We start from the raw sequence: 27948 nt of genomic DNA, 5'->3' as shown, positions 1-27948 counted from the left end.
AGCTCAGCCACCACCCCAGATGTCTCCTGGCAAAGCCCACCCAGTGTGAGGTCAGATAAAATGCCATTTTCTGTGGTCCAGATAAAAATGGAAAGAGAGGGAATGCCCTGGGAGCAAAGCCTGAGCTCTCAGGGAGCATTCCATGGCATCATCTGAGCTGGAAGGGCACAAACCATTTATTTTCTTCCAAGTCTCACTGATCATCCATTGAATTATCCCTATTTCACAAATAAGAACAATGATCGTATTCAGAATTCTGTCAGGGATCTATTTTGCAGATATCCAAATACAGGAAATGGAAATTAATCTAAAAACCATTCCCTAAATAATCAGAAAAAATGCACCCAAAGTATTAAGGGCAAGGCAGAAGGTACAAATTAAAAAGACACAAATTAAGAAGGTGCAAATTAAGAAGGTACAAATTAGAAAGGTACAAATTATTGGGACAGGAGGAATTTCAGCCACATGTGAGTTCATGCTGTTCCCAACATGCACTGGACAAACTCAAAACTTTCACACACAACCTGCTAATTTGCTTTTCAGCTGTGCCAGACAGCCGCGGGAATCTTTATAAATGACAATATCCCTTAAAACAGATGCAATCCTCAGCCACTTCAACTCAGAAAATTGGAATTAAGACACATCAACCTATTAAGATAGCTGTATTTTTCATACTTTCCCCGACACCTGGAAAGTTTAATGAAGTTTAAAGTCACCAGCTTCAGCTGGAGATGCTGGCTGCTGGCTGGCTAATTAGTTACCTGTCTCATTCATTAGCAACTTCTCCAGTCGTTGATTATAAATGGTTGTAATGCTCGCCTTGATTCACAGAGTAATTAATATGATATAGACTATTTAACAGTGTTGTCTTAGCTTGATTTATGAAGCAGAATTTGTGTATTTTACTGCAAAATAAAAAACCCCAACACATCAGGAAAACCAGGCTGAAGCACTGAAGGGACAACAGGAAAATTTTGCTTTTTCACTGGAATACCCAGGAAATCTTTCCTAAAACTCACAATAATGAGTCAGTGCAGCCTGGCAGCAGCATATTCTTAATTTCAGCATTTGACAAATGCTTCAATAAAGCAGCATCAGTGCCCAGCTGAACTGCAGCACGCTGGGCTCTGTTCATCACAGCAACTTACTGGGAGCAGCCACTGCTTACCACGGACTGACTTGGAGCATGAAGTGCAAAACCACAAAAATACAGCAGCATCTGCTCTGTTTAATGGCCCCAAGCCTGCAAAAACTGCAGCCCTTGTGGCAAGCAAAAAGGGGACAGGGATTTTGGGGAGGTGGGGTAAAATAGAATTAAAAATATAATAATATTATAATAAATAATAGTGTTGATATAAAATATAATGTTTATATATATAGAATTGTTTTATATAATACTTATATAAAATTATGTTGATATATAATAATATTACAATAAATAATAGTGTTTATATAATATTATATTGATATATAATATTTATCTATATAATTTCTATAAAAGCTATGTTTATATAGAATATTACAGTGAATAATATAGTGTTTTATGAGATATAATGTTTATATGTAACATCTTATCTATATGTAATGTTTATATATATATTATATTTATATATTTATATATATAATGTTTATATATATAAATAATGTTGATCTAGAATAATATTATAATAAATAATATAGTGTTTACCAAACCAAGAGCTCAGGACAAATTAATCTCTTAAAGCTCCTGTATTTATGTGGAGCTGGTCAGGATTCAGGGCAGGACCTGCCATGGGTCAGTGGGTGTTGAACAATTTTATTGTGCATCACTTTTTTTTTTTACTTTATATTATTATTTACTAGTATTATTTAATAAAGTAAGTAAAGTATTATTAAAGTAAATTATTTACTTTATTATTACTTTATTATTATTTATTTATATTATACTTTATAGTATTATTTACTCTGTTATTTATGATCATATTATTGTATTTTTAATTATTATTTTTAATTAAAACAGGCTGGGAAGGTGAGGAGCCTCCCTTTCTGTATGGCCAGCCCATGTGCAGTGGGGCTCTCAGTGATTCTGCCACTGTTCACATTTCTGGCACTTCATTATCCAAGCTGGGTTGAATTTTATTCCCCTTGGATGATCCCCCTCACTGAGGGACCTTTCCCAAGTTAAATGACCACTCCAAGAGCATTTCCAGCCATTTCAGGCTGCACCAAACCCCAGGGATTTCACCCCAGAAAGGCTCCCTGGGAAGTGCTGGATCCCCCGTGTCCCAAATGCTGAAATTTCCACCAAAGCAGGAGGAAAGGAGCAGAGGTTTTGCACCCAGGCAGGGAGGAACTCCCCACACGGGTTTTTGACTAGCTAAGCCAGGCTTTGCCCAGCACCCAACATGATTCCCCCTGCACCACATCCCTCACCTCTTGTCTTCTCCATGCTCACACAAGCTTTACAAAATTCAGCCCCTTTCCAATAATATTTAGATTTTCTAAGAATCACACAGTATTTTACCTATAAAACACCCCACTAATCACCTCCAATTTTGCCATAAAACCCATTTTTACTGGCAATAAATAATCAGTTTGGGTCCATATCCTCCCTAATTTGATAGAAGCATGGTAAAGTAGGTATTTCTGTAAGTCCCTAAATGAGATTTAATTTCAATACCTACACACTAATTCAAATGCAAAGGAGCTAAATTGAAAAGGGGCATCACATAAAACACACAGGGGATCAATACACAGCCAGAGAGTTGGAACATCTGCTTAGAAAAATGTCTGTCTACTCCCTGGTTTATTTAAAGTGCACCATCTCACCTTCTTAACTTTTGAGAAAGAGGCAATTAAATTTGCCCAGATGGACTTGAGAGTTAAACAGTGAAAAACATCATATACCTAATCATCTGTATATAAAAATGAGGAGATGGCTCTCTGATTCCCTAATTTGGGAAATGGTGGCCTAAATCAATCAGGTCACATCCAGCAAGGGCTTTGCTGCTGGCAGATCAGGAAGGGAAATGGGCACAGACTTCTCGTGAGGCTGACTCAAATCCTCTGCAATCACAGACAAACGTGCCACAAAATCCCTAAATAAGCATAAATTACATTTTCTTAGCTCTCTTTTCCACCTCTGTACAGCTGAGCGATGCTGTAGAGCCCCACCTGGGCAGCTGAAATCTGGCTTTGATGCCTTGTGCTGCCCTAGAGCAGAGGCTGGGCAGGGCTACAGAATAAAGCAGGGATTGATTCCAAGGATCTCCTCCATGGATCCACCTTGGGCAGCCCCAGAGCCCAGCCAGGGCTGCACCCAAGATGAACCCAAATGGCCCCAAAATGAACCCAGGATGAACCCAAATGGTCCCAAAATGAACCCAAGATGAACCCAAATGGTCCCAAAATGAACCCAAGATGAACCCAAAATGCACGAGCGCTGCCGGGGTCTCTCCCTGGGCTCAGCTCTGCTCCATGTGCACATTGCAGTTCAGTGTCCAACCCCAGCTGCAGCCCCTGCAGTCCCATCCTGCTTGTTTTTCTCTCTGCAGCCCACGGGGTTTGTGCTCCTGGGCTGGGATTGGGATCATTTGTCCTTGGTGCCCAGCTGGAGCAGGAATTGTTTTGTCTCCCTGCTCTGTGCACAGCTCACCATTCCTTAATATGAATCCCAGACCCACACACTAAAGCAGCACAGAATGTGAAACATAGAAAAGCTAAACATGAGGCATGAGCTTCAGTTTAAAGGAATTTTTGTGCAGTTGAGGTTTAACCATTCTCATCCCAGTCAGGAGAGGTGGATCCAGGACCTGCTCACCCAAAACCTGCCTGCAAGATGATGCTGCTGGGGGACCTCACCTCTTCTGAGGGATTTCCAAATACAGGAGTTGGAGATGGACATGAAAAGCCACTAAATTAAAAAAAAAAAAAAACAAAAAACAAACAAACTCTACTCAAAGTATTAAGGCAAGGCAGATCTGATTTGCAAACCCTTGTCCAGTGGTGCCCAGGGCTGGGTGGTGTTTGAGGAGCACCAGGAGTCCCTCCCTGCCTCCTCTGCTGTGCAAACATTAATTAAGCAGCCGGCTCCAGAAATGCAAAGTGCTGCAGAACTGACCAAAATATTAATTAATTAATTATGGGGCCGCAACAGATGAATCATTTCCCAGCTTCTTGCTCACATCAAAGTGCAGAGGGAGCTACACAGCACGAGGAAAAGGAAAAAAAAAACACATTGAACAAATTGAACTGTGGCCTCGTTTAGAGGAGACCATAATTTAATATGTACAACAGGGCTCCCAGCTTTAATTATTTATATTCAGACACGAAATTAGCTGAATTTCTCTGGTATGAAACCTGCAGCTGCTTGGAGAGCAGCATGAATTCAAATCCTCACCTCTGTGAATTTTGAGGTTTGATTTTTAACAGAGCTGGGTGCCCGGTTTCACTGGAATGTATTGATACAAATTATGGGGGATTTGCCTCACAGTGGAAAACATTTGACTCTATATTGCATTTTTTGACTCTATATTGCATTTTTCCCTCCCCTGAGCTGCACAGCTGTGCTTTAAGCACTCTGGTCTGGACCACTGCTGGGGTGCTGCTGTGCTGGATCAGCATGAGATCAAAGCGGGGAGAATGTCTGGACAGGCATTTCTGAGAATATTTTCCTGTTAAAAAGAGTTTTGGGGAAAAACCTCAAACCACCACTAAAAAAAATCCCTAAAAAACCACCAACAACTACAACAACAACAAAAAAAAAACCCAAATAACCAAACCAACCAAACAAAAAAACTCCAAATAACCAAACAAAAAAAAAAATCCAAAGTGAACAAAAAACTCAAACAAAACCAAACCAAAACAACAAAAAAACCCCAAACCAACCCAACCCAATCCAAGAGCTCCAGGACAAATTAATTCCTTAAAACTCCTGTATTTATGTGGTGCTTGCAGCTGGAAGGGGCTGGTCAGGATTTAGGGCAGGATCTGCCATGGGTCAGTAAATGCTGAACAACTTTATTGTGGATCACTTGGTTTTTTACCTTATATTATTTTTACTATTATTATTATGTATTATAAGTTTTATTATTTACTTAATATAAGTAATTAAAAGTTTTATTTACTTTATAGTATTATTTACTATATTACTTATGATAATATTAATATATTTATAATTATATTTTAATTTATTTCAATTATTAAATTGCTCCTATCTCAACCTGCAAGTTTTAATTTTGATTCTCCTCATTGCACTGGGGTGGAGGGAGGTGAGTGGAAGCTGGGTGGGGCTAAGCTGGGTTTAACCCCCAGCACAGTCAGAAGGTGAGTGGTTAAATCCCACTATAAAATATGCATCTGCACACTCAGACATTAATGTGTCTGTGCCACTGCAGCTCATTAACATGCAAATACGACTTCAGCACAGAAACTCTCTGCTGCAGGAGGTTAATGAGGCAGAGGATGGCACAGAAGTCACAGAAACACAGAAAATTCCCTTTCAGGCTCGTCCAGAGCACACAATGTCACATCTCCCTTTGCTCACCTTTTGTTTCTTTGGTGCCTTCAGTTTCAGCTTTCATATTTCCCAGGCTCTGCACTGCACTCTGTGACTCTGAACCCCACAGACAGTGCCAGCAGCTCTCCTCCCAGCTCAGGCACACAGAACAATCCTTTTCCAGAACCAAGGACAGCGCTGCAGCTTCAGCCCAAAAAGTGCAAACAACGGGGAATGGAGGGGAGCAACCTGGGAGGGTGGGACTGCATCACCTGGAGCTGGAACTGGACAATTTCCAATGTGGAAATCGTTAACTGTGTGCTTTTGGCAGATAGCCAAGCACCCCAGCACTGGATTTTATCCCTTTTATCCCTTAATAGACTTTTAAATATTTTAAAGAGTGAGCTTTGTTTCTCAACGAGGCCCAAGGAGCTGCTGGAGCCCCAGAGAAGCTCTGGGGATGCTGCTCTTGGGGATGGTGGCATCACTCAGCTCCACAGGGCTTTGTTGGGACAACACCCTGTTATAGGTATATTATAAAATTGGCTTTTTGCAAATATTAAAATGGATTCTGTATGTGTGGTGGTAAAGTGACTTTGTTATAAAGATATAGTTTTGATTTCTGTTGTTAGTCAAGCTCAGTGAAATAGCTGCTATCAGTGTGCTCGTGTTAGAATGCCTGCTGGGATGGGATAACATGCCATGAACACAGGATGAGCACACCTGTGCAGATCTGCCAACCACCAGCACTCACTGTCTGCAGGCAGTGTGGGCCAAAACCTGCAGGTGATGATAAAAAAGGGCTAAAACCACAACCAAAGAATACTCAGGCTCTAAAAAGGCGGATCCGAGGAGGAACCATGCTAAATAGTTCTTAAAATATGTAAACTAGTTTGGGGAAAGTTTACTATGCATAATTGTTTATGAATATGTAACAGGCTGATGTAATTAAAAGGTATTTAAGGGGTATCCCCAAAGACAACAGGGTGCTCTTGGCTGACCCAATAACCTTTGTTCCATTGTCCTTGTCTCCCATTGTCCTTTATTAAACTTTTAACATTTTCACAGGAGAGTGAATGTGTTTTTCACAGCCCCAAACCTCATCCCTCACCAGCCCTGCAGCTGAGACCAAGGACCAGGATGACTCCTGGACACTCTGAACTAAGCCCACGTATTCCATTTCCAGGTTTAAGAATTGTCCTTAACTCTCCCAGTCATTTTAGGGTCCTCAAGGCACTGTGGAGGGTTGGTAGACAACTTTCTGCAGACTATTTTATAACTCAGTTACTAATATTTTTTTTCCACAAGGGTGGAAAATGGTTTGCTCAACACGACACCACAAATTTCCCCCTTAACTTCAGAATATTTAACAGCCACCTGTGCCTGTGTTCATAACACCAGAGCACGACACAAAACACTCCCACGGCTCTGGGAAGCAATCCAAGCGCATCCCTTAAAAAGAGCCCAAATGAGGGAGCCCTGCTCATGGCAACACCACAATTCCCACAGCACAAGCTCTTCCCTGCCTGCAGCCAGCTCAGACAGTGCTGCAGGCAGCCACAGAAAATTCCAGAGTTAAAACCTGCCCGAAGAAGCCGGCCCAGAGCACGTCCTGCAGCAAAAAGAAACCATTTCCTCACTCAGCACCAGCTCTGAAACTCACACTAAACTTCTGGCACTCCTCTCCCCACACATCTGTTAAATCTCCTTCAGCAGGACAGAGAATCTGAGGCCTGGGGAAATTCAGTGCACTGCAAAGAGGAGGGGAAATGCTGCTGCAGAATAAAGGGGGGAAAGCCAGTGCTGGAGAAATGTATTTTCATTAAACACTGATCTTTTGATAGAGGCAACCCCCCCCAAAACTTTATTTTGCTGACCCTAAGCAGTTTGCAGTATGCATTTCAAGTAGAGAAATTACAGTTAAAATATTTTCCATGCTTTTATTTTCCCACTCTTTTATTTATTTGCTTGAAATAAAGCAAATTTTCATCCTCGCTGTGTTCCCCCAGCCCAGCTTCCCTGGGGTTGCAATTCCCAAAACACGTGGGGGCTCTGCATTGCAGAATCTCTCTGCATTCAATTTTCTGCCAGCTCAGAAACTGTCAAAGCACATTTAGAAAGACTTGGAACCAAATTTCAAAAATAGGTACCCCTAAGTACCGGAAGAAAAGTGGCTTTGTGTTCAGTAGAGCTAAGCAGAAAAAAGTGAACGCTGCTCTAAGTACTTTGTTATTATTTAAAAATGCTGGAAAAGTAACCTGACAGTGAGCACAAAGAAAAGGAGAGAAATCAAGCTAATAAATAAAGCAGTAAAACAGTCTGAGCGAGCAGCAGGTAAATTAGAGCAATCCAGGCTAACACCAGGGTGACACAAACATTAATTAAAGCCTGACACCCTCCCTCAGAACAAAACACATGGGAGAGAATCATCATGGCACTGTAAGGGGGAATTAATCAAGGATGTGGCAAAGAAAGACTCAGGACAGGTGATCCTACAGCCAGTGACCAGGCAGGGCTTTGGAACCAGCTTTGCTGAGCCTCTGCAAACCCAAAATGTTCTCAAGAACATTTTCCTGTTTCAGCTCCAGGGAAAAGGCACATCCCTCAAAAATCTCTGGGAATTTCTCCAGGAATGCTCTGAACGTTGCAGCTTGGGCTGAAAAGGTTAAACAAGGGCACTTGCAGGAGATGGTTGTACGGCTGGAATATGTTTTTCTAATTATTTGTTAAATGGAGCGAGGGCTCAGCTGTAACACAACACCACTTTAATGGGATTTAAAGCTCCACTCCACCAAGGTTTAATTGAGCAGGGAAAGCTTAACACAGAGTGAGGGAAAACAACTTCCACCAGCAGCAGCAGCTTTGGAGAGGAAAGGGGCAGAGCAGACCTCTGAGAAATTGTGCTTGGGCTGGGAGACACGGCCCAAGAGGAAAATGAATTTCACCTTGATGGGCTCAGTAACAACAGCCACAAACAGGGATTAATTTGGGCATTTCATCCCTGGCACAGGAACCACGGGGCACTCTGGATTAGAGGGAAGAGGAGGGATGTTTAAGCTCCAAGGTGCGAGGGGGACACCTCACCTGCCAGGCACAGCATGACCGAGTGCAGCACCAGCAGCTCCCATAGCAACCTCATCTTCAGCTCGGGGGCACGGACCAGCCCAGGAACCGCAGAGCAGAGCAGGGACCCCTGGACACCTCAGGCCAGCTTTAATCTGTAAGACAAAACACATTGCAAGGACATTTAGGGTTGTTGCTAAGCCAGCTGCTTCTTCCTTTCCAGAAGAGATGTAGCTAAGGATGAACAAAGAAACTTTGGTAAATATTGACTTTCAAATCATTCCCAGCAGTGATTTGTGACCATTTCTGGTGTCTGGGTGGCAGGTGAGGATTAAGAGTTGTAACCTGGAGCTGTGAAATTTCTGCTGTCTCTTACTTTTGCCCTCAGGAGATTCACTCCCTGCCTCTCTGGGGTGAGCTGGTGTAATTAGTGCACGCTGTAGATGAACATGAAAATTGGAGTAACTCTCTGCTCTGTGACTTTTCTGTGCAAACATCACCCAGCACACCAAGGACACCACCTCTGCAAGGCAACGCTTTGCAGGAAAGCTTCCCACACTGCTCAAGGAAAGGGACATTTTTCCCATTCCACCTCCATCCTCACTGCTCTAAAATTCTGTTTAAAAATCCACCTTAAAGCATCTCCAGGTAAAAATTGGTCTTCCCCTCACTCCCTATTACAACCTGTAAATAATTAGAATTTGGAAGCAATTTGAGACTTTCTCAGCTGATCACTGCAAACTTCCACCATCCCCCTCTGAGCAACCCAAGGGGGAAAAAACGCCTTCATTTATGAAAGGAGCCACTCCAGAGCAGGCATTTAAATATTAAAAATAAATAAATCAGGCCAGACACACATTCTTATAATTTATTCATCTCGGCGAAGACTGGAAGTTCAGGGGCCTTCGTGCTTACAAGACAAACTGCATGAGTAATAACAAGAGAGGTCTCTGGCTGCTTTTGTGAGCTAAAATTGGGAGAATTCTTTTAATAAAGTCAGGTTCAATGCACTGAGAATCTTCAGCCTCTGATCTGAAGATGCAGCTTTGAAGCAGGGAGAGATTAATTGCAGAAATTCATCTTTTCTCACACAGACTGATGGGGCATGCTGGGGGCAGCAGGAATGGCCAATCAATGAATACGAGGAACTATTTAAGGCAATGATTAGAGTATTAATTATTCATTTTGGAAGGAAAATGTCTATATTGATTGACATGGTGAAGCAGTTACACTGTTTATAATGAACTCTGGAAATGTTATTTTTTTGCCCTAAAGAGTCTTGACCTTTGGAAAAATATTAATTTTCCTCCGAGTACCAAATTCTCTTGATTACAACAGCAGCTACACAAGAGATTTCTACTAATTTTACACCAATTTAAGTGAAATTTGAGATAAATCCTGGATTACAGCAGCTGCTGAAATTCTTCCCTGTTCTTGTTTTCCCACGAATCATCCCCATCAATAAACCCCCACAAAGTTTCTCTTCCTTACCCTGCCTGGAGATGCTTTACAATCATTCTCCTTTCTCCCTGCAATGGGCAGAGCAACCACTCACAGCATCTGATACCTCATTAAAAACACAAGGGGTTGATAAGCACTTATCAATTTAACCTACTGCCAGGAGCCTGGGGGAAGCACCCACAGACTGGGAGGGCTCACAAAAACCCATTCCCTTCTTTTCCATAAATTCAAAACCATTTCTGGATAGTCTTGAATTTACTACCCCTGCTCCTGTAACTTCAGCTCTTGCCACAGCTGCCCTGACCCAGCATCTATGTGGGGAAAGTCCTAGTTACTGTAAGAGTTTTCAAACTAATTTTATTTTTTTTTCTACTCAGGAAATAATGTTCTCTCAGAATATTAAACACTGATACAGAGCATTTCAAAGTTACTAAAGTAAATTAATTCCTAGCTTACAAAGATATTAAAAGTAGCAGGCTCTGTCCTTCTTCCCATCGAGTTTAGACATAATCACTGGATCTCAATTTCAGCCACAAATAAAAGTTATGCTAAAAAACCAGAATTGTGGAATGGTTTGGGTTGGGAAGGGACCTTAAATCCTCTCCAGTGCCACCCCTGCCATGGCAGGGACACCTCCCACTGTCCCAGGCTGCTCCAAGCCCTGTCCAGCCTGGCCTTGGGCACTGCCAGGGATCCAGGGGCAGCCCCAGCTGCTCTGGGCAATAAAGACATTTTAAGTTCAATGAAAAAGCTGAAAGTTTTCCATTATTATTTTCAGTTATTCAGCAGCTGCTCCAGAGAACAAACAGAGGGTCATGCACGTGCTTCAAAGCAAAGTTCCCAATCCCTGACGTCTGCACGTCAGGGTAATGCAGGACAGAAAGTTCCCCCAAAGAGAAACGATGCCTGTCTTGGCATAAACAGCACTGAAAAGTAAATTAGATGATTACCACTCCAAATATTTTCCTAGGGTTAAATGATGGTGGTTCTCAAGCCAGGGCTGCAATTCCATTTCTCGTGATAGTTCCCTATTTCACATGTGAATGAGTCCAATTCTCAAAATGTTTCCCTGTAAATATTTCTGCTGTTCACATCAGCAGGGCCTTTGTTCAGAGCTCTGCAAGAACTGTTCAAACACATCGACTTTTTATGGCAGCAGCTTTAGGAAAAGCAACATTTGTGCACAAGCAAAAGGTGGATAATTGAAAAGATCCTTCCCATTCCTAAATGTTTCCTGACTATGAAGTCCCAGGGGAGTTTGTGCTGCTGCTGAAGGCCTGAAAACTCACAAAGTTTAATATTTCATTTCCAGAAGCAAGCAGAGGCACTTTCAGCAGTACACAAGTTATTTTTTCGAGATGAAAATGAGATTGCTGAGCTTCAGTCTGGAAGTGCAGCCCATTAGAAACCCCAGTGCCACCACACGTGTGCAGATGTCTTTTTAACTTCACTTCTGGCAATGCAGCCATTGCAAATTCTTTTGAAAGGCACCTTTGCTCATAATTGGATTCTGCCAAAGAAACTTGACTCTAAGAGCTCTGAGTGTAGGCAGGCAGGAGGGGAAAAAAACAAGTGTGGAGTAGAAATATTTGTGGTGAACTTTTCTGAATTTGTGGCCAAGACTGTGTGAGTAATTTTGCTTGGATGTTTCATGATTAGCACTTCTGTAAAAGCAAAATAGAAATTAAACCCCTGAGGCTGATATATCTATGGATGCATTCGGAAAGTGAAAAATACTTTTTAAGATAAATTTGCACTACAGAACCTCTCAGTTTGGTGAATATTCTGAAGGAAAACCTGCAGAACACACCTAAGACTGATGTCTTAGGGTTTAGGTTTTATATTTTTCGTATATTTGTAGCCCTGCAGCTCTTTAGTGTGTAACTCTAAACTCCACACACAGTAGGAGCTGCTGCTTCCCCAGTTTGGGCAGACACAACAATTCCTCTCCAGGCCTGGCAGTCAAGGACACCTCACTGCCTCAGGACCAGAGATGGGAACAAAAGTGAGTTGGGGGAGCAAACTTGGGGTCAATTACTTCATTAGCTGAATCTGGAATTGGCAGATTAACCCCAATATGCAAATGGACCTAAAAATTTATAAAAGTGTGAAACCTGTGGTCCATTTTTGGGTGTAGCCCCCCAGACCCATTTTGTCTGCCCTAAATGTACCTGAAGTTCTTAAATAAATACCATTTTTATTCCCTTAATTCTGCCTGGCCTCTGTTTTTAGGTAGCCCCAAAAGGCATCAAGACCCTGAAGAGCAGCATCAGCAGCAGCCTCAGCTCTCCTCTCCCGTTTTGCTCTGCCCACTGGTGTGCTGCAGAGTGCCAGCTCTGCTCAGCTCCCAAATAAATCACTGCTAATGAAGCGTGCTGCACAGACAGACAGCAACAGGCAGCTTTTAATCACCTCGGCAGAGGAGGAGCTGGGGGGAGCACAAACCACCCAGCACTAATGGGGCACTTGTTAGGCTGGAGGTGCTGCAGCCCTGGGGCTGTGACCCCAGGGCAGGAGCAGGGGATGCGCTGCTTCCCTCCATGCTGGCATTAATTCTGCTGCCAAAAGCTCCTCAGAGGCACCCAGCTTCTGAAACAGGGGCAGAGAATCATAAAAATCATCTTCAGGCTCGGCTGCAGAAGGGAGAGCAGAGCTTGGGGTGACCCCACTGCTCTCTGGTTACACCTGGAGTGGGGCTGGGCAGCTGCTGAGGGCACAGAATCACAGAACTGTTTGGGTTGGGAAAGACCTCCAAGATCATGGAGTCCAACCTGGGAGCAATCCCCACCTTGTCAGCCAGAGCAGAGCTCTGAGTGCCACTTGTCCAGCCACTCCTTGAGCTGTTCAAGGAAAATACAGATGGAAAACACAGCCAAACCACACCTACACTGGGTGGATATTGCAGGCCAAATCTAGAAAGAGCACAGCCAGCAAAACAAGGTACAAGAGAAGCTCAAATTCCACTCTTCTGCACCAAAAGAAAAGAAAAAAAAGGGTTGAAAATAAGCCACAGAAAGTTTTCTGAGGTTCCAAAAATCCCCTCTTTTTCTTTAAAAAAGAATGGACACCTTTTCTAATGCACATCTAAAAAAGGTGATGTTGCTAGGTGCTTCAGGAGCCATAGCAGAACTATGGAATAATTAAGGTTGGAAAGACATGTGAGATCATCAAATCCAGTCCTTGACCAAGCATCACCATGCCAACCAAAAATACCACAAAGTGCCACATCTACTTGCTCTTGGACACCTCCAGGGATGGTGACTCCACCACCTCCCTGGGCAGCCTTGTTCCCAAGTTTCACCACTCTTCTGTGAAAAATTTTTCTTGATATCCAACCTGAGCCTCCCCAGGTGAAGCTCCAGGCCATTTCTCCTTGCTGCCTGAGAGAAGAGCTGAGCCCCAGTAAAGTTCCCAAAACCAGCCTGCAAAGCTTGCCCAAAGCACTGTTCTCCATTTCCCCTCTCCAAACACCCATTCCTGATGTTCCTTGGTGATTTGCAAGCTAAATTTCAGTTTGGATTTTGAGGACACAAACAGTGTTTGGTTCCAGAAGCACAAATGTTTAGAAGGTGATGGAGAGAATTCCAAAGCCTGGGATTCCTAGTTAAAGGAGAGGTCATTCCTGAAACTGGGAAAAGGACACTCCTGTAGTCACCCAGGCTGATTTGGAGCACAGAACCAATTTCTATAATTGTGGTTAAAGGAGCTGCTCAGGGAGGTTCCTTTGCATGGAGCAGGCAAACGAGGCTTTTCCCAAAATGACAGAAAATGGCTTTATCTGTGAAAGGAACTGAACAGATAAAGATGAAGCACCTGGGCACAGGCAGCTGCCACCTCCATGGCCCAGATTCAGCAAAACTCAGCATTCTAACCCAGATCCAGCTGTAAGATGGAGCCCTCTGCTAACCCAGGCCTGTGTCAGGGGACAGGCTGTGTGTCCCAGGCTCTCTCCAGCAGCTGCAGTCAGTGACCTGCAAAGCTGAGCAGCCAAAAATAGAAGGTGCCTGAAAGAAGTGTCCCCAAAAGTGCAAATTTCACAGCAGTACTTCTCTGACGTATACACATTGATTTCTTTTCAGCACTCAAAGAAAAAGAGGTTGTATTTTTTTTTTTTCTGTGGGAGTTGGGTTTTTTGTGGTTGTAAGTTCTTAGATAAACAATAACTTCCCCTTTTGTGTAAGGAAACAAAGCACAGGGGGTTTTGAAAAGGAGGGTGGGGGAGATGAAGGGCAGTGGGCACACGCCTGTGGCAGCTCCCACTGAGCTCTCCTCACTCTCAGCACGTCTGGCAGACCCTGGTCTAGCACAGATCTGAAGTGATCCCTCCTGGAGCTGGACTGACACACAATTCCCACACTGTGGGAGAGGGACAGGCACATTGTGCCTGATAAAACAGTGACACACAGAGCACGTGCCTGATAAATGGGAATCCCAGCTGGAAGGATCACCAAGGCCCCAACAATCCCACCCTGTCCCTGAGATTGTTTTCCAAACAGCAAAATCCACTCTGGGCTTTCCCCCCATTCTGCATTCCAGGCAAAATCCACTCTGGGCTGTCCCAACAATGAATTGTCTGAGAAAACAATGTCAGATTTCACACTGGGCTCCCCTCTGGGCTCTCACTGCCATTCCCTGGATAGAGATCTCATTTCCCTGGGCCAGGGAAGTTCCAGCAGCTGCACAGACAGAGTTTCCCAGCTCAGCCCAGCCATTTGTACTTGTCAGGCCTTTGTGAGCTGTGCCCCAGCCACGTCCTGGCTGTCACACAGCTGCATCCATCCCGTCCAGTGAACAGAATTCCAGCAGCACCAGCAAAGATTCCTGCTGGAATCTCTCAGGAAGTGCCCACTGCCATGAATTACCACCTCTGCAGTTTAAATACTGTTTATTCCATGGAGTTTTTTTGGTGTAAGTGCTCCCTGATTCATGCTCATCCCACGATTTCCCAATAACCCAGCAGTGGGACAGCTCTGCCAGCAGTGGGACAAACAGGGAGAGGCTTCTCTGCTGCTGGAATTACAGGTGGAAATCCCTCTCAGCAGCACCATCCCTTTCTGACTGGGTCTGGAAGAACATTCCCAGTTTATCTTTATGCAGAACCTGAAGCCACAGCTTAGAACCTGATTTAGAGGGACTGGATTATTCATACCTTTAACATTCAGTGTCACCTGCACACCTGGGTCACCACTGAAAGCTCCTTGGAAGCAACAATCCACCCTAAACATGGATATTCCCAGCTGAGCCACAAGTTCATTGAATCACAGCACAGCTTTCCACAGGAAAAAAAAAAAAAAAGGTAATTAAATGCTTTTAATCACCAGCCACTGACTGCACCATCACACCCCTCACTCTGTGTCTCACCCTCAGGAAATTCCAAATTGCCCTGGAAAACCTGGATAATGCAAGGATAAATCATCCCCAGGGAAGGAGAGGGGGTGGCTGGAGTCAAGTCTGAATTATGGCTCGGGTGTTAATTAGGGCTCACTGTTTATTGTTCTACATTTTCCATCAAGGGGTGGATTGGGAAATGCTCACCTGAGGCAGCAGCTCTCAGAGAACATCCACACACAAACAGCCACAAATTCTGAGGAGCTTAATTCCAACAAGGAGCAACATTATCATAATGAAAAGCTACAAGCAGTGAAACTTCCTAGCCTGGCATTTTCTACAAATTAGAATTTATCCTCTTTTAGAGAGACTTTTACTAAAGATTGTCTGGATCAGTTACCTTAAAACTCACCAATTTAAAGCCAATTTCCACCTTCACCAAGTGACATTTTCAGTGCAGTGTTTTGGGAGATTAAAGCGAGGGGCTATCCCATGTAGCCAAGCAATAAATTACAAACCTCAAAAGATGCCAGCTTTAGGGAGAGTAAAATAACTCAAAGTAGCAAAAAATATTTGAGTTGGTATTCCCTAAGCCCACTTCTTCTCTCCTAACTGCACCAGCAGTCCATCATTAGCAGAAGTGGTCTGTAAGGACCATTACATGTCCAATTTTGCTTTTTTCTGGCAGCAAAGCTCTCAGTGAGAGCCCTGGATTAGAGCTCAGCCAGCCCAGCCCCTCCTGCAAGGCTCTGAGCAAACCCCTGAATGCAAAAATAAGTTGTCAGACTGGAGTATCAAACTGCAGCTGACTTTGGAGCAGAAATTTCCTACAGAAAGAAGGGTTAATTGAGTGCTGTCTCAGTTTGAGAGAATGCTGCACTGGGAACAAGGCTCCCAGGACTCTGCTGCCAAGGGAGCTCCTGTTATCTCTAAATCACTGCTTTGAGATAAGGAATCAAGGCAGTTTCACTCTCCAAACAGATTTAGATAAGCAACATTCAAAGTTATCATTCCCTTTGGATAGGTCCCTTCCCAAAATCCACATTATCAGACAGAATCATCTTGTCCAGGAGACAAAAAAATGATGTGAAAATATTGAAGATATTTCCATATCATCTCCAAAATCAGCATCTTAATGAGATTTTACCTCTTACTTCTGGAGCTTACAGAACAATGCCTTTGATTTCAAAGACAAAAGGAGAGTTTTCTCCATGGGAGCTCCTCAGGGAGGCTCCACTCCAGTGGACACACACACACTCCTGCTGAAGAACGCTTTGCCTTCCTTCAGAGGTACAAATTGGAGCTTTCTTAAGAGCATAAAATGGAACTTGGAGAAGAAAAACAACAAGCAAGTCTATTACCTTTGAGGAGCTGGTGAGCAGGCAGTTCTCTGTGTATTCCTGGGAACAGAGGCTATCAAAACAACAATTCCCTCATCACCTATTACTGGCAGGAGGCTTCCAGCCCAGATAATTGAGATGCTTGGACCTCAAATGTTTTTAACTGTTTTGTTAAATCCAAAAACCATCTAGGGAAGGGGGGAAAAAATGAACCTCACCAATCATTTTGATATCCCTGTTACATGACTATTTAGTGGTTTTTTTTTCCCCTTCAAAGTTTATTTTGAAGATTGCCTGGAACTGAGGGAGTTGGGGATGCTGAGTGAGGAGAGGAGCAGGGGCTGGGGAGACCTGAGAGCAGAAGAAAGGAAAAAAAAAACCTCTACACTTTGCCCATTAATATGGAATTAAGAGCTCCCAGGCTGTCCTGGAGCTGGAATCTGTTTCCCAGAGGGGCCAAGCTGGAGCTGGGGCTGCTCCAGGCTGGGCAGGAGATGGTGCCAGTCCAAGCCCAGCCCAGAGGATATGTTCCAGAGATTTCTGTGAGAGCACCAGGGCTGCCTCACTGCCAAGTGATTTGTGAGACACAGACCATCCCAGGGAGCTCTGAGTGCTGAGCAGCCCTGACAAAAGCTGGGTGGAGGTGGCACAAAGCATTCCCTGCTCCACAGGGAGCCCAGGAAAAGCCCAGACCACGCAGGCTCCCTCACAGCCACTCCTCCCACTTGCCTGCCATCCTCTTCACAATTCAATCCCATTTTTTGTGTGTGTTGGAAGGTGCCTGCCTCCAGCCCTGCTGCTCTCAGCAGTTCTCCTGCCCACAGCCTGCTCTGGGTGCTCATTTCTCACCAGTTGCTGCTGTGAAACTGCAGAGCCCACACAGGGAGCCAGCACAGCCAAACACAGAATGTTCAGGCTCCCAGCCTGCTTTTCCTCCCATTATCTCTGGATTGTTTCCAGCAGCGAGGCCAGGATCACTCCTGGGATATCAGGTGAAGGCACAGCACCACTCTCGAGCATCCTCTGGGATTTTTCTGACTGCAGCAAGGGTGAGGTCACTGTTTCCTAGCAAATCCAAACTGAAGACACAGCTGAGTCAAGATCCACCTGATGATATTTTTCTGTAGAATAGTCTGGGTTTGCACTTAAATGTGTTATTTTGATTAAAAATTGAGCTTATCCCCAAGCAAACGGATAGGGAATCAATGCTGTGGAGGTCTAGCCTTGACCATGGCCCTCCAGAGCAGTTTAATTCAGCCCTGACATCAGTTCACTGAACTGCTCCAGTCTTCAGCGTGGCCTGAACACAAAGTTTTCCCTCCCACTGGGAGTGCAAATCCTCCAAAATGAAGCCAAGCAGCCAACAGATGCCAGGGGAGGCAGATGCTCCCTCAAGGCAGCTCAGACAGCAGCAGATTTTTGGGGGTTTGGTGTGGAAAGAGAAGCAGCTCTGCTGCTCAGGCAGTGATGTGGTTTGGGTTATTCTGGCTTGGAATTCAGGGCAGAAATAGGCCCCAGCAGAGAACAAAGTGGTGTCTCAGCACACAGCACCTTTGTCAGCACCTCAAACCCTCAGAACTGCAGCTGGAAACTGCCACGGGCACAGCTGAGCCTGCCTGATGTGGCCACAGATTTTGGCCACCGAGAGCCACCTGCCCATGGGGGCTTTGCACCTGGGAGCTCCTTGGAGATGCTGGGCCAGGAAATCTCTGTGAGGAAGGATTTAAAAGCTGTAGCTGAGCCCTCAGAGGTGGGAGCAGGGCAGGAGCTGTGGCTGTCCCATCCCCGTGCCATGACCTGTGGCTGACAGCAGAGCAAAGGGACTCTGGTGCCACCTCCCTGCAATCCCTGCTGCTGTTTGGTACCCACAACACAATCCTCCCGCTCTGATTTAATTACTAAACATAAAAGGAAATAAAACTTCAGAATGAAAACAAAGAAATTGCTCTGGGTGTAATTGATGGGAGCTGTTCTCCAGCAGAGCACCATAAACTGCCTGTTTACAATCCCTATTAGAGGGCTGCAAACACTCTGCCATTTCCCCACACTGACTATGCAGATTACATGAAATTACTGCCTCTTCCTGCCTCTGCCATCTTTTATAGAGCGAGTGCGGTTTTTTTACAGAGATCCTTGCACTAAGCATTGCAAAAATAAATAAATAAGGCTCCTGTGAGCTCCCTCATTGCCAGAGGCTCTGAGGCTGGACGTAGCCAAGGAAGGGGTGCTGCACACAGCTCTGTTTTCAATCTGGAATATCAATTATTGAAGGAATCAAGCCCCTGGCCAGACAAAACAAGGATCATTTCCACAGCAGATAACGAGCCCAGCTCCACGGCACCTCAGGAATGGCTGCACCAGGGTTTATTGAGAGAACACATGAAGCCCTTGGTCTGCTTGTCAGAGGCAGCAGATGAAAGGAAACGAGGTTTTCAAACACTGATTTGCGTGTAAGGGCTTCCAAAGGTGTGAACAGCAATGTTTGTTGCTGTTATCCCTGGCTCTGCTGTCCTTCCACCCTGTCCTGGGGTGGGATGAGCAGAACCTGCTCCTGCTGCCTCTGGGAAGGGGCTCTGCCCACCCAGGGCCCTGCAGGAGCTGCCAAGAGCTCCTCAAAGGCACAGGAGGAGAGGAAAGGAGCCAGGAGGGACCTGAGGGTCTGGATGCACACCAGCACCAAAGCCACCTGTGGATTTTAAAGCCTTTCCCTGCCTCAAGCCCTGCCTTGAGCAGCAGATTCTTCTCCCACCTTGCATGGATTGAGCCTGGATGAATAAACAGGGGAGTTCACACCAAATTCAGCCTGTTCTCCAAAGCTGAGCAGGAATTCTTTACTCCAGGGGTGCAGAGGCCCTGGCACAGGGTGCCCAGAGAAGCTCTGGGTGCTCCAACCATGGAAAGGTCCAAGGCCAAGTTGGGTTTGGAGCAACCAGGTCAGGGGAAGCTGGAAGGAGCTGAGATTTAAGGTCCCTTCCAGCCCAAACCATTCTGGGATTTTGGGAATTCATCCCCATCCAGGCTGCAAGGGGTACAGATACCAGCTGGACCCCATAAAAGCCACAAGTCCCACTGCTGTGCCAAACCAGCCCATTCAACCTCTTTTTAATACCCCTTAAATGCTAATTGCCAACATTTCAACCACTATCTCCATCTTAACTTTAGGAGCAAACTTATTTCCATCCAAACTTATTTCCAGTTTGGAATTTTCCACTTTTCCTTCTGCATAGATGGAGCTGTCAGCTCCAATTTAATAGATCCAATATTTGACAAAATTTCTTCATGATGTCTGAGTGATTGTGGGACAATTTCTTTCTTTAAAAAAAATAAATTTAACATGTTGAATTGAAGATAAAATAAGAGTTCCAAACCAGGAAACAGAGTATGGAATTAGAACATTAAGACTGAGGAAAGGATGAGTAAAACATGTGCAAATGAAGTTTGGGGTGGGAGGGAGGAGCGTGAGCAGGCACTGGAGCAAAGCCACCCTGCAGCTGCCAGGAGACTCCAAAGGCACCAGGGGGTGGATGGAGATTCCAGCTGGGAATGAGGGGACAGCCCCACACCCTGTCACAGTCCTCCCCTGCCATGGAATTAAAGGGAATTTTTGGTGGATGGATAAGAATTTACTGCGTGCAGTAAAACTCCAATTGTACAACTGAAGTTACAGCAGTAGATGTTAATTTATCTCTGTTCACACAGTTAAAGCAATGACTGGGAGCTAAAGCCAGGGAGCAGAAATCACCCACTTTATGGCCCCTATTAGTTTCAAGGGGCTTTGGATAAGACCATACTGGAAATAACAGAAATATCACCAGATGGAAGAAAAAAAGAAATTATCAATATCTGCATCATCAAATTTATCAGTTAAATCAATTCTAGGTATAGGATACCCATTGAAAAAGAACTACACACATTATAAACCTTGGCCAACATTTAACTGAAGCTCATTTTACATTTTATTTTAATTAAAGCACAATCATTACATTCCCCTGTATTTTATAACTGCCACTTTATCAAGGGGAACTCCATAAAATACCCAAAGTAAGCAAGAAGTTATAGATAAAAAAGAAAAAAAATAAGTATTTCTATTGAGAGAATTATTTCTTCCTCTTAATTTTCTTCTTAAATCACTGCACAAGAGAGAGCATCCCAGTAAAGGCACAGCAGGCACTGAAAACTGAATTGTTTTGAGTCAGGAGATATAAAAATGTTTAATTTCCGCCTACAAAGTTGCTGGTTTTTAAATGTCCCTCAGTTTATCTGTCTGTTCCTACTGCCTGCTCCCTTCTGCACAAGTTCTCGAGCCCAGCAGCCCTCAGACTTGGAGGTCGTAAAGATATTAAACTTTATACAAAGATCAGTTACTTTCAGAAAGCCCAGTCTGCCTTTAAACCCAGATGTGAAAGGATTCCATTTCATTCTGATGAAGACGTGGTCGTTGGCTGTTTCCACATTTTCCTTCAGAGAAATGTTCCTCCAGCTGAGCAGGAAGTTCAGAGAAACCATTAAAAAACCACACGGGGGTTAATTTGAGTGCAGTTAAAAATTCAGGCGACTTCCACCAATCCTGACCTACATTTGGAATTGCAGGAGCTCCATCAGGAGATGATCTGCTGCCTGGGCTGAGGTGGCCCTGTGGCTCAGGAGCAGGGGCTGCTGAGATGCTCTCTGCTCCTGACAGGCCTGGGGCAGCTGGCACATCCCTTCTGCTGGAAATCACCTCGGAATGAGGAGCTGGGAAAGGCCTAAAGCTCATCCAGTGCCACCCCAGCCGTGGGCAAGGACACCTCCCACTGTCCCAGGCTGCTCCAGCCTGGCCTTGGGCACTGCCAGGGACCCAGGGGCAGCCACAGCTGCTCTGGGAATTCCATTCCAGTCCATCTAATTCCTAATTCCTAATTCCCAATCTCCCATCCATCCCTTCCCTCTGGCACTGGAAAGCCATTCCCTGTGTCCTGTCCCTCCATCCCTTGTCCCCAGCCCCTCTCCAGCTCTCCTGGAGCCCCTTCAGGCCCTGCCAGGGCTCTGAGCTCTCCCTGGAGCTTCTCCTCTCCAGGTGAGCACCCCCAGCTCTCCCAGCCTGGCTCCAGCCCTTGGAGCAGCTCCAGGGTCTCCCCTGGACTCCTTCAGCAGCCCCATGGCTTTGATTTTTTGTGGCCCCAGAGCTGGAGGTGCCTCCGATGCTCAGCCCAGAGCTGACCCCAAACACGCCTTTCCAACAGAAAGGAACTGAACACAACCATCCTGAGAGCCTGCCTCGATACACTTCCCAAAAATGTTCATTTCCAGAGGATGGCCCAGAGCAGCCCACGGAAACCTATCACAACACTCAGCTATAATCACCAACCCCAGCCTGGGGACAGATCCAAGTAATTTGGTATAAAAGGGTAGGAAAGACAAGCTTTTGGTTGTAGTGCCAGAGGAAAAAGGCTTCGAAGATGTTTCCTGACGTGCTGGCAGCTGCTCTGAGGGTGATGCTGCACAGCAGCTCCTGATGAAAAGCCACAGTGACAGTGCTTACACAACTTCACACGTGTAACACCCGGGCAGTGCCTGGCAAAAACAGCATTTAAGGCAGTAACAGGCTCAAAGGAAACTCTAATAGCAAGCACAGAGATCCCTCTGGAGATTTCTTGTGGGAAAGTTACACTAAACCCCAGTATTGACATAAGGTTAAAAGATATTCTAAATCAATTGACATTTAAGGCTGCAGCAGTGTTAGCATGTCTGGAAAATGCAAAAACCTTGTTAACCCCCTTGTATCGGTCTTTAGCTTGAAAATACTGCCTCGATTTGATACTGGGAAGAGATTTTCAGTATAATCAGGGGGTTTTAACCTACTAAGAACCAGCCACACAGTGCATTTTCATGTTAAACAGTCCAGGCTGCAATCCCCACTCCCATAAACCAGCTGGGGATTTCTCCCTGGCCCTCCTGCCTCTCTTGTTCATCCACAGGAAGCTGGAAGGAGTCAAATGAGAAATAACTTTTACAGTGTCACCTCAATATCCCTCATTTCTGTGGGCCCCCAGCTGTTTCCCTCTGAGGCTGCAGCACATCCCTGCGTTAGGAGCTGCTTGCTGTGGTGTTCAGCCCTCCCAGCCCTGCAGAGGGTTGAAATTGTTTCCTGTTCCTTCCATCTGGGATGTGGTCACCAGGCTGTCTCTGCTGCTTCCACCCCACCAAAGCCCATTATGGTTTAATGCCCCTCCAGCCTCCCTCTCCTGGGAGCAGATGGTGAGCACACACAGAGAGACACAACTTCATCAAATCTCCTCAAATCCATAATTTATAGGCAGGGAAGTTCATCAGCCACCTAACCTCATTAGCTTCTCATGGCCCACTTGCAAAACTGCAGAGATCCTTCCAGAATTATTTATGAAATCCCTGAGAGGTGCAGTAAATTCTAAACCAGTTGTATTTTAAACTGGTGCCCAGGAACTGAACCTGAACCCAACCTGTGCCAAGCCCCAGCACTCTGTGCAGCCCTTTGCTCTTTAATAAATTAATTTTCTCAAAGCTCAGCTTTAAAAAATGTCAAGTAATCCTTTTAGAAACCTTCAGGAAGACTGGACAAATGAACTTCACAGTTGAAGGGCTATAGCAAATAAACTCAGCATCCAAAAGCATCATAACAATTAGCATGTAACACATAACAAACATCACAACAATTCCCTAAGCCACATCCCCTGACTTTTTAGATAAAAATAGAAGCTTCCTGCCCAAATCAGTGCACCTGTCACGTTAGGAAGATAAATGAAATTGTGTTTAAATAAACACATGACACAACATAGTTTTAATTCCCACACTGCCTAAACCCCACAGTTCACAGTAATTTCAGCTCAGCTTTTTAACACATGAAGGATTTATCAGTGTAGCCTAATCCAGCCTGGTTTATGGCTTTGGTTTTCTTTTGCTGCCCAAGCAGGGAGCCCTGCAGGATGCCCTTCCCACACTGCCCCTGCCCAGCTCAGCTGCTGTCCCCTCCTGCTCCCTGCAATGTCACCAACACCTCCAGACAGCTGTGGGACATCCCAGAGCTTGGTGTGAACTGCAGCTGCTTGGTTTTACCTGGCAGAGAATTGATGGATTTTATCTAGCAGGACACCAGTTCTGCTCTGCCACAAGTTCCAGGACAGCAATATCCATACTCAAGTTCCTGAGGAAAATCTCAGCTGGGACTTGAGTTTTGTCACAGATCTCACACAGTAATCCATAAAGATGAAAGCTGCAGAGAGCCAGAGTAGCTTTATAACATCTCTTAGCGCAAATGCAACATGACACGTGCTCTCAGAGCTGTTTGTTGAGATGTAGCTCGTGTGGGTTTTCATTACTTTAATACCACTTTGCTTTTCCCCTCGCTAGCACGATTTCACCTGCAAATTGTGTTTATTTTGAGGGGTTTGGTACTCCCTGAGCCTGGCACAGCAGGTGTTTTCTTTGGAAAAAGCTTGAAACAACAACAACAGGCCGTGTTTCCCTGAGGGAGCAGGGCCCAGCAGGTGCCTGCCCAGCATCCCCTGAGCATCCCAGCTCCTGTCCCAGTAACAGCCCAGAGCTGGCACAAAAACCACCTCAGCACAGCAGAGCTGCCAGGGCACGGCTTCATCAGCACCACAGCAGGACCTGGTGCAGGAGGAACCTGGCACTGAACACATTTCACTGCCTGCAGCTCACACAAAGATGGTTTGGGCTCTGCTGGAGCACAGGGTCTCGTCACTAAGGACATTTACCCCAATTTGTGAGGGTAAAATCTGTGAGGGAATCACCCACACACCACCAAGCCCTTGTGCCCTAAAAGGACTCCACACATCCCTGGCATTTGTGGGAATCTGAAATGCAGGGAACGCTCAGAATTGTGGGCTCCTAAGCCAAAGCTTAGAATTAAACACAAGATTTGATCTGAGACCTTAAAAAGACTTCTAAATTGAGGTGTTAGAAGTGAGAATGTGGATTTACAGTTTAAACCAGAGACATGTTAAGTTAAGAAGAGGAAAGTTTAGAGTTTTAGAGGTTAACATACAGAAAAAATAAAAGTAAGGTAAACAAGGAATTTAGAATGCAGGACTGGAGGTTTGTGTGTCATAACAAAATGAGCTTACACTGTAGCATGGGTCCATAAAACGAAATATTTAAGGATTGGGTCAAAAGCATAAATATCCTTGTTTGCAGTGTTTTATTGTTCAATAAATCCTTAAAAGGTTGTGTGACTAAGGGTCTTGTGACCTTCTGAACCACACAGTGAAGATGTGAGCCAAACTCACCCTTCCTGTCTATGTAGAAGATAAGAACAATAAATCACATCATCTAAAAAACTCAGACGTCCCATCTCTAACTCATTCAAAATTCCTTCCAAAATCCCCATAACATCCACTGCATACTTCACGCACATCATATTTTCTCACTGATATCCACCAAAGCCTGCCCAGAAAACATCCAAGATCCTGCCTTCTCCACACTGAATGGTACCACTCACCACAGCTGAATGGTACCACTCACCACCAGGCTGCAGGATCTGCTTTTCAGTCTAGTTCTTAGCTTATACAGGTATTTTAAAACACATTTAAACTCCAAAAAGCAGCTAAAGGCAATTAATTTCCTCTTAAACATCTCTTCTCACTATAAACCACTGAGGTTTGATAATCCTTTCCACAGTCACTCACCAGTGCATGTGGCAGCTGTTCCCAGATTCCTCCCAGTGGCCTCACACTCGATATTTCCCACAATGACACATCCACACCCTCAGCACGAAGCTGCTCCTTGCACCCAGATTGCCTTATTTACATTTCCTTTGCAGAGCACTTGGATTCCATCCCCTGACACAGGGTTTCCTTCTGGCAAACCCCAAATTTGCTTTCTTTAGTCCATTTGCCAACTGCCTGGGACACTCATCCCACCCTCTCCTTAAAAATCTGCTCTGCTGCATTTGATATCTTGCCATGAGTCACTTTATTCCTTTGGTCTCCTCCTGATGCTTCTCTCTGAGTTGAAATCACCATTTTTCCATGCTCAGGTCCAGGTTGGTAATGGTGCAGCCCTTTGCTGTGTAAGGGAACTGCTTTATGGCTTCCTTGAGAATATGGAGCTTTTAATTGTGGCAACAGAGCTCTAAAAAAGCTTTTCAGGGCAATAAATTCAGGGAAATCTTACCTGAGATGCAGAGCTGGGCTCCCCCTGTGCCACAGAAGTTCTGCTGCACCCCTGGCACTGTGAGCTGAGCACTGCTGAGCTGAACAGTCCAAATTCTGATTTATTCCTGCTTCTGAGCCAAATGCACAGCGTTGCTGGAGCCAAGAGGTAAAACTGCAGCTCAGGAATTAGCAGCTCCAAGAAATCCCAGATCCCACCCAGCCCCAGAGCCTGGGTGGCTGGAAAGATGCAAAGATGCTTTCCTTTAAAAGGAAATTATATTCCCAGGATGGCAAAAAGACCACAGAGAAGGGCAAATCCTGCACTGGGGCTTCCTGAGAATGAACTCTACTTGTTCAGCTCGGGCTATTGATACTCTGAAACCCAAAAGCAATAGGATTTTCATCACTCTCATAAAAAATTTAACTATTTCATGGTTCAATATACGACAGCCTCGAAGTTTAATCAGAAGTAACATTACCAAAACTAAAGCAGGGAAAATCTGAGATGGTATCTGTTGCTCTCAGCAATAAAGGGCTTCAAATGAAGTGCAATAAAGCATTTAAAGGATACAGAAAATACTGTTTTCTGCTACGTTCCTCAGGGGTTTAAAAATACCAGGGATTTCTTTATGAAATCAGTAAAGAAACCTTTCATTTAATAATTTTTACAGCTCCGTGAGAGTAAAGCTGATCATCTGCTCTTTTATTCCACCTGCTGGGGGCTCCTGTCCCCACCTCTCCCCTTTTCCACTGGAAAAGGAGAGAGACTATTTACAAGGGACTGGAATGACAGGGAAAGGGGGAATGGGTTCAGTTTACTATATTATTATTATTATTATTATTATTATTATTATTATTATTATTATTATTATTCAGATATTATTTAAAAATTCCTCCCTGGAGTTAATGAGGCACAGGGTGCCCAGAGAAGCTGTGGCTGCTCCTGGATCCCTGGAAGTGCCCAAGGTCAGGTTGGATTGTGGCCAGCATAAAAAGATAAAAACCCCCTCTTAATTTAAAAGCTTTGGGCCTCTTAATGTAGAAGCAAGACCTCAGTGTGGGTTTATTTATTATTTTCCGGGGAAATAGGTCTGTATATTTAAATACACAGATATTTATCATTTGAAAGGAAAATGTGTGTATTTGCAGAAGCCTTACTGAAAACCCTGAGTTTTGGTACCATTATTTATGATGAAGCCCTAACTCTGATCATTACAGAAACTCTGAAATTCCAACATTCCTAAGAAAATTAATTATTTCCATAATGCTCCTCTCAGCCCGTTCACTGGTGCTCACTGGGGATGTTTTTTATTCTGAAATGAGGGCAAGTTATGCTTTCCATGAGGAAAAAAATGCTGGAAACAAGAAACCTGCCCCTTATGGCTCACACTTAGCTCTGAGAGCTCCCCCTCCATCCTCAGGTGCCTGGGCAGGGCAGGGTGCCCATTCCTGAGGCTCAGATGTGAAATTCCATGAAAACTCCATAATCTGCTCAATCTTTCCCTCATTCCACCCCTCAGACCCTGTGGAACATCGGCAGCACAAAGGTCACTGCTGTTCTTTTTTCCTGGGATGTTTTCCCCAGTTAAACCCAAGGAAACATTCCCTGTCCTCACCCTGGGACATTTCCTGGGATGTTCTCCCAAGTTAAACCCAAGGAAAACATTCCCTGTCCTCACCCTGGGACATTTCCTGGGATGTTCTCCCAAGTTAAACCCAAGGAAAACATTCCCTGTCCTCACCCTGGGACATTTCCATGCTGTGCTTTTCTCTGCTTTCACCTGGTGCCTGTCCAGGACAAAAATTGTCTGCAGAAAAATCACTGCAGGATTTCCTGCAGCTCCCCTGCTCCTCAAATCAAAGCAATTCCAGCTCCAAGGTTCTGAGCTTTAGCCAGAAGACCCCAAAACCCAGGGACAGAGCATTAAACCCAGGGTGTGACAGCACATGGAACTGCAGAGTGGCATTTCCTAAGGCCACACAACATCCCCAAAAATCCATTCCCCCAAGGACACCGTTATCCATCCCCAATGTCACTGCCAGCACTCAGGAACTGCAAAGCCTTGCAAAAACCAGGGCAAGACCCAAAATGTGGGGCTGATTTCAGAGCTATCGACTGCTGCCCTTGGCCAGAGGGATCCAGGAGGCT

At 44.8% G+C, this 27948-nt stretch overlaps 1 protein-coding gene across 2 annotated transcripts in view; it reads right to left on the bottom strand.

Annotated features, from left to right (window-relative positions):
• The window catches only part of LOC135308221 (contactin-4), a 269514-nt gene that overhangs the window by 122518 nt on the left and 119048 nt on the right, over positions 1-27948 (bottom strand). For both annotated transcript variants that reach the window (XM_064433116.1, XM_064433118.1), the window contains exon 3: positions 8561-8694. In XM_064433116.1, coding sequence (XP_064289186.1) covers positions 8561-8615 — 55 coding nt within the window. In that variant the 5' untranslated portion in view covers positions 8616-8694. The remainder of the gene's footprint in view (positions 1-8560; positions 8695-27948) is intronic.

This window comes from Passer domesticus, chromosome 9, assembly GCF_036417665.1.
Source record: "Passer domesticus isolate bPasDom1 chromosome 9, bPasDom1.hap1, whole genome shotgun sequence".
NCBI classification, from domain to species: Eukaryota; Metazoa; Chordata; class Aves; order Passeriformes; family Passeridae; genus Passer; species Passer domesticus.
Note: the sequence above shows the minus strand (reverse complement) of the source record. Positions and strands in the feature narration are given on the sequence as shown.